At 30.5% G+C, this 6,754-nt stretch overlaps 1 protein-coding gene and 1 pseudogene across 1 annotated transcript; both read left to right on the top strand.

The window, feature by feature from the left end:
* Positions 1 to 1,343: 1,343 nt before the first annotated feature.
* On the top strand, positions 1,344 to 2,656 carry LOC145750003 (thioredoxin-like protein 4A; annotated as a pseudogene).
* A 231-nt stretch (positions 2,657 to 2,887) lies between these two features.
* LOC145749586 (3 beta-hydroxysteroid dehydrogenase type 7-like) lies at positions 2,888 to 4,759 on the top strand. The gene is made up of 4 exons (XM_082565392.1): positions 2,888 to 3,028; positions 3,721 to 3,909; positions 4,143 to 4,355; positions 4,625 to 4,759. Exons 1-4 carry the CDS (start codon positions 2,888 to 2,890, stop codon positions 4,757 to 4,759), a joined length of 678 nt encoding a protein of 225 aa, XP_082421518.1.
* The last annotated feature ends 1,995 nt before the right edge of the window (positions 4,760 to 6,754 follow it).

Below are 6,754 nucleotides of genomic sequence, written 5' to 3'. Positions count from 1 at the left end.
AAAGTTATTTTTAAAGTTATTTTCATTCATTATTTGGTCTTTAATATTTCTGCGTTGTGTACAATGTGCTTTTTATTGTATAAGTGCTAATTTTAGTTTTTATTAATTTATTTTACAGTTTTATTTTAATTATTAATTTTCATTCATTATTTGGTCTTTAGTATTTCTGTGTTGTAAACGATGTACTCAGATAAGTGCTAATTTTTACTATGTTTGATTTTGTAGAAATATTGAGAATGATTTACTTCTAATGAACTGTTTGTTTATTTAAGTTCAAGATTAATTCCATTGTTAAAAAATGCATTTTAATGAGGAAGTGTGCATGTGCTTTACTAATATGTAGTTTTGTGTAGTTTTTAGTAGGGATCTTTAGGTTTTAATGTTGTTATTTTCTATATATATTAAATGTTGGCAGGGAACCTCTCCTAATATAAAACTATTAAATGACAATATTAAACATTATTTTACTTGTATCTTATTAACCTATAACAACATTTTAACTTCTTTAATGCTTTATATGTGCTACAATAGAGGCATAAAGGGCATGGCTTTAAACTTTTTCTTGTCATATATTCGACCAGTTAAAATGAATTTTAAAGATGTATGTCAATTAGTACAAATAATATTTTAATGAAATTTTGAATCTTTTCCATTATTTGGACCCAGGACATTATTTGACTTGTCACCACCACTGTTGTATGTTAACCTGAATCTTGTGTAGTTATTGTAGATGTGCTTTTAAGTGCTTGTATGTTATGCAAATATTAATTCTTCACCGCTTGCCAAACACTTTGTAGAAACGATTAAAATTCCTAGTTTTTCAGCAATATTGTGTTTTATTTGTTATGATGCTTATAAGATCATGTTTAAATATCCAGCAATGTTAAATACTATTTATAGTACTTTACTGGAACAAGTACAATCTTAACAATTCTTCCTTTTCCACAAAAAGACTTAAGCCCAAACTTGGACAAACAACTTAAATTTAAGAAAAGTTGCCCATAAACAACTTGTCTTCCAGTAAGTGTATAGGGTCATCTTTAAAAAAAAAATTTACTGTTTCCTTAACAATCCTTTAAATTACCTTTACAAGCCTACACCTACACACTTATTTTTAATAATATTTATCTCTTAAAATGTTTTGAGGATAAACGTTTACGCAACAACAGATGTTTTAACAATATGAATAAACACAAAACAGCGTAAACTTTTGCTCGTACAAATTTTGGGATTTTTAGTTTTGCGAAAAATTTTACGAAATTGCACGAAATAATAAAAACCAGTTTAAAAAGTTGTGTTTAAATTATATATTTGGTAGTGGTTGGTGTAGTTGAAAGGTAACCATGTCGTACATGCTTCCCCATCTTACAAACGGCTGGCAAGTCGATCAATCGATCTTAAACGAGCAAGAAAAAGTTGTCGTGATTCGGTTCGGTCACGATTGGGACCCGGCCTGCATGAAAATGGACGAGGTATTTAATGATTTTAAATACAAATAAGTTCAATAATGTTTAAGTTGGTACCGGCGTCGAATTTTAATATTTTCACGTATCAAGAAACGATATTTTAGACAAAATTTTAGGTAAACTAGGCATAAGTTTAATATTTTTTGCTGAAAAAGTGGATTTGTGTTATTTTTTTAGACTTTTAGAAATATGTTTTCTTGGTTTAAAGAAAGTTTAATTAAGATCTAAAATATTAAAGAAAATTAAGTTTCTATAGAATAATATGCTGTGTAGTGTTAAGGTGCCATAATTTTAAATTAAAAAAATAAAATGTTTTATTGATAAAATTAAAGTTTTTTTTGATCATTCTACGAGATATTTAATTTTGACATTTATACAACACAAATATTTTGCTTTAGAATTCTGTATGTGACATTTTAATAAATCAACAATTATGTTTAGACCTTGTATAGTATAGCTGACAAAGTGAAGAACTTTGCTGTTGTTTACTTGGTTGACATTACTGAGGTGCCAGACTTCAACAAAATGTACGAATTATACGACCCCTGCACAACTATGTTTTTCTACAGGTTGTTGTTCACATTAAGAATGTAATTTTGTCGGCACAATAATTAAGCATTAGAAAGACTAACCCGCAGTTTGCGGTTTGATTCTTATTGGTTCAGTGAGCTAGCAATAAGGTATAGTGGTCAGAACACTTGGCTACACTACATAAGGTTCTGGGTTCAATCCCCCTTACTCTCATGCTGTAGCGCCCTTGAGTAAGGCGCTATAAACTCCTGCTGAGCCAGCACTTAATTAGCAGCATAATTATCAGGCAATTATAATCTATAATATCTCAAACTGCCACAGGCAACTCGAGACTGGGTCGAAGTAACTGATGTTGCTCATAGTTTAAGTCATGAAGTCAATCTTCCCATATCAAGAACGAATAAATACATAAAAGTTTAACAAATCAAATATTAAAATTAGGTTTAAAATATTTACAAATTATTAACTGAATAAAATTGTTTTTAGGAACAAGCACATAATGATCGACCTTGGGACGGGAAACAACAACAAGATTAACTGGCCGATGAAGGATAAACAAGAGATGATCGACATTCTAGAGACAATATTTAGGGGGGGCAAGAAAGGGGACGGGGTTGGTGGTTTCCCCAAAGGATTACTAAACAAAATATCAATATTAACGAGTAGGAATATTCTAAAATTTATTGGTTTGTTGTCAGTTTAAAAAAATGAAGTTTATTTAAAACACAAAATTTTAATATCTTAATTTTATGCGTGGTATTAAGTATTTATATTCGATATTTTTTATAAAATTTTAATTTTTTTTTTCAATTTCTATTTGATTTATTTTTTAAGATGCCAACATGAAAGTTTAATGGATTAAATGTGACGTCATAGATTGTAGTAGTCTCATGTCAGACGTACAAAGATGTCATGTGGTTTTGCATAAGGCCAGTGTCATCGATTACAAGGAATTAGTTCCTTGCCAAAAATTATGGAAAATAAATGTTGGAGGTAGGCATTCTGATGTCATAAGTGACGTCGTTGTTATAGTAGAATTCGACAACATAGTTTATTTATTCTAGAACTTAAATGGTGCAGATTACTACAGCCTATTCTTTAATATATTATGACATCATATAGGAACAATGAACGTGCTGGAGGCTTGTTGTGCAAACAATGTCGGTTATTGTCTCTACACGAGCTCGATCGAGGCTTTCGGACCAAATTGAACTATGAAACCACTAGTGGGTGCTAGTGAAGACACTATTTACTGTTACTCTTCTGTGACGTCATACAGAAGTACAAAGAAACCGCGAAGGAGCTTGTGCTGGAGTGGAACGAAAAAAAAGATGAAAAATGGAAACATTTTAGGTAAAGTCACATTATTTTTATTTTTTTTTAATGTTTTTATCCTCGATGCGGGAAAGTCGAACAAGTGTCCCAAACATAGGGTAACAATAGTTAGTTCAACCCAGTCTCAAGTTGCCTGTGGTAGTTTGAGATATTATAAATAATAATTGTCCGATAATTATGCTGCTGATTAAGTGCTGGCTCAACAGAAATTTATATTGTTTATAACACCTTACTCAAGGGCGCTACAGCATGAGAGTAAGGGGGATTGAATCCACGACCTTATGGTGGTGTACCAAGTGTTCTTACTACTACACCACGCTGTCGGTCTACTCGGCATATAATTGTCTGCTTTTGTTCTTTTTATTATTGACAGCATAATATTTTGTAGAAACTGGTCACATGTGCACTTAGAGGTTCTCGTATTTATGGCGAGAATGACAACGTCACCAAATCGATTCTTTTGCGCCATCTTGCGACTAAAGTGATCAAGTCTCTTGTTCCACCAGAGGCATTACAAACTCGAATGTACGTTGGAAACGTGGCTTGGTGTCACGTGATCGCGGCCACAAAAATGCAGGTAAACAAAACTTAGTTGTTCACTGCTTTATTATTGGGTTAGTGTGCAAAAGGTCTCTGGTTCGAGCACCACCACAGCCGTATATAGCTCCGGTTGTAACTAATATGTCTCTGCATGATCTTACTGAAAGATTAGGTTTTAAGTTTAGGGAAAAATATTGGTTTATGTTTAATTTAAGTTTATTAATTTCTAAGAAATAAACTTGTACTGTGTTTATAACTTATATTGTACAGGAGTCACCTTTTTTGGTTGGGGGAAACACCTACTTTCTGTGTGACGAAACTCCAGAATTATCTTACCTGAGATTAAACTTGAAATTCTACGAGCATTTGGGTTTCACCATCCACAAGAAGGAGCCATTGTTGCCGTTTTGGTTGTTTATCCTCATTTCAACGTTGGTTGTTTGGTGTTGTCAGGTGCTGGGTTGGTTTGGGATCAAAAAAGAGGTAAATATTTAGTTTATTGAGTAGTTTTTAGCTGGGTTACTATCATAAAGGTTTTACTTAAAACATATGCGCAAAAACGCCATTTTACCAAAAACTTTAACCCGAATTTTGGTTAAATGTCGTGGTCCAAAACTTATCCCTTTGAAATAAACCTCATACCTATTTGGATAATACTTTGGTGACGTGGGTCAGTATGTTAAGTTATTGCAAGTGTTAAACATTTATTTCATGTATAATACTTTTAATGACAACTATTTCGTGATTTTTAGCCCAATATTACACCAAACATGGCCAAGTTGTCCTGCACAAGATTCACCGTCTCCAATCAAAAGTTTGTGGAACATTTTGGCTACAAACCAAAGTATAGTTGGCCTGAATTGTTGTGTAGCGAATTATTCATTTAAATTATTAAAAACATCCTTAGTTGTTGGATGATACAAGAATATAAAATTCTGGCTAAAACGAACATTTGCATTTAATAAAAAGCAGAAATGAATCGTTGGAAAAATAATTCAATACTAGAGAAACGAGGTTAGAGTTTCCATGTGAAAAGAGTTGTTAAATAACCCGCAAATTCGATAAACAAGTTATAGTTAAAAGCATTGGAACTCATTGTTAAAATAGGGAGGAAAAATACGCCAAAGCTTGACAGCAAATAAATAACAATTCAATTTCAAATCAACATCAAAAACTGTTTGTTTATAAAATTAAAAGTTAGCTTATGTGGATTTATCCAAAATAAGCTACAGTTGAATATAATGAAGGAATATGTGAACAAGATTGTAAATGAAGTAGAAAATAATAACTTGAAAAAAATAGATTAATTTATATTTATGTGATTCAATTTTGTTGGAATGTTTGTATTAGAATTTTGTTGTGAATTAAAATAAGACAACGTGCAATAAACTTAAAGTTTTAAGTCGAGGATAAATTATAGAAATATGTTTTGCCAGTTATGACGTTGGTCGAGAATACAATATCGTAAAACGTCCTAAGACAGTATCGTAAAACGTCCTAAGAAAAAACAGATATTGAAATTTATTTAATTAGAAAGTTAATACATTTTTTATTGTTTTAAATATGTTGATTTTGTTACATCACTTAAATTTTATAAAATAATAAAAAGTGCTACCAATTTAAATATTTAACATAGGAATGCGTTACAAAACGGTTACCACTATTAAAAACAACGCTATTTATGTAAAACGTCCTCAGAGGAACCTTTGAAGGTTAAACTGCCAAAGTTAGGAAACAACAAGAATGGACAGGAAATTTAATGTCATAAGCTAATGTTAAAATATTAAGTATTTTTTATTCAAGTTTGAGTATTGCTACTGTAGCGAATTCGTTAATTTTAAGTACTGTCCTAAGTCGTTGGTTGTTTACAAGAATTTAAAATTCCGGCTAATTCTTACGGAAATAAACTCTGAATTTAAGTTAAGTCGAAATCCATATTTATTAAGTGGCGTCCGTTCAGCAGAACGAAATTGCCTAACTGTTTTTGAAAACGAACATTTGCACTTAATAAAAACGGATATAAATCGTTGAAAAAATAATTTAATACCAGAAAAATGAGATTAGAGTTTCCAGGTAAAAAGAGTTAAAATTCGATAAACAAGTTAAAGTTAAAATCATTCGAAACTTATTATTAAAATAGGGAGGAAAAATACGTCAAAGTTTGTCAGCAAATAAATAACAATTCCATTTTAAATTAACATCAAAAAAATTTTTGTTTATGAAATTTAAAGTTAGCTTATGTGGATTTATCCAAAATAAGCTACAACACACCACAGTTTAATATATCTGTATCCTGTCTATCAGGAAAAAAAATTTAAATTGTAAAAAAAAGACATTCTAAAAACTAACATTCTAAAAACTAACACTCATATATAAATAGTATATACTTTTATTTTTTTACGCTGACATTAAACATGGAAATTTTAGTTTTTTGCAGGCTGAAATTATTGCTAAATCTTCTGGTCTCCCTGACAAACCAAAAAAAACAAAAGTGTCTGGAAAAAAGGAGAATTTTGACACAGTTTACATACAATAAAAATAAAATTCTATTGCTGTTGGTAGTAGTTACAGTGTAAAAAAAAAATAAAAAAAATAACTACATTTCATATAACCCAGTATGGCTCTAGTAGGAAAGTAAATTGGTTGTTATAAAGGGACTAACCAAAATAAACCTACCTAAAGAAAGACTGTCTCAGAATGGCCTTTTAAAATGTATTTCACATTAACTAGTGAAAGTTTACATATATATATGGAATAAGTGAAAATAAATGTTTATAATAATTTAAGAATAACAGAAAAAGCAAGGAGATAAATTTAAAAAAAAATGAATGTAATATTAAAGTGGTGTAATGTAGTCTAAATCCTTTTTTGTTTATTTTTTA

Source organism: Corella eumyota, chromosome 4 (assembly GCF_963082875.1).
Source record: "Corella eumyota chromosome 4, kaCorEumy4.1, whole genome shotgun sequence".
NCBI classification, from domain to species: Eukaryota; Metazoa; Chordata; class Ascidiacea; order Phlebobranchia; family Corellidae; genus Corella; species Corella eumyota.
This window is presented reverse-complemented; position numbering and strand designations above follow the sequence as displayed.

What these genes read in the sequence shown, in the direction of transcription:
- LOC145749586 (XM_082565392.1), top strand. Translation starts at nt 2,888, where the DNA reads ATGTCAGACGTACAAAGATGTCATGTGGTTTTGCATAAGGCCAGTGTC. An exon ending in TAAGTGACGTCGTTGTTATA is followed by an intron (nt 3,029 to 3,720) that starts GTAGAATTCGAC and finishes AATATTTTGTAG; the next exon opens with AAACTGGTCACATGTGCACT. An exon ending in TCGCGGCCACAAAAATGCAG is followed by an intron (nt 3,910 to 4,142) that starts GTAAACAAAACT and finishes TATATTGTACAG; the next exon opens with GAGTCACCTTTTTTGGTTGG.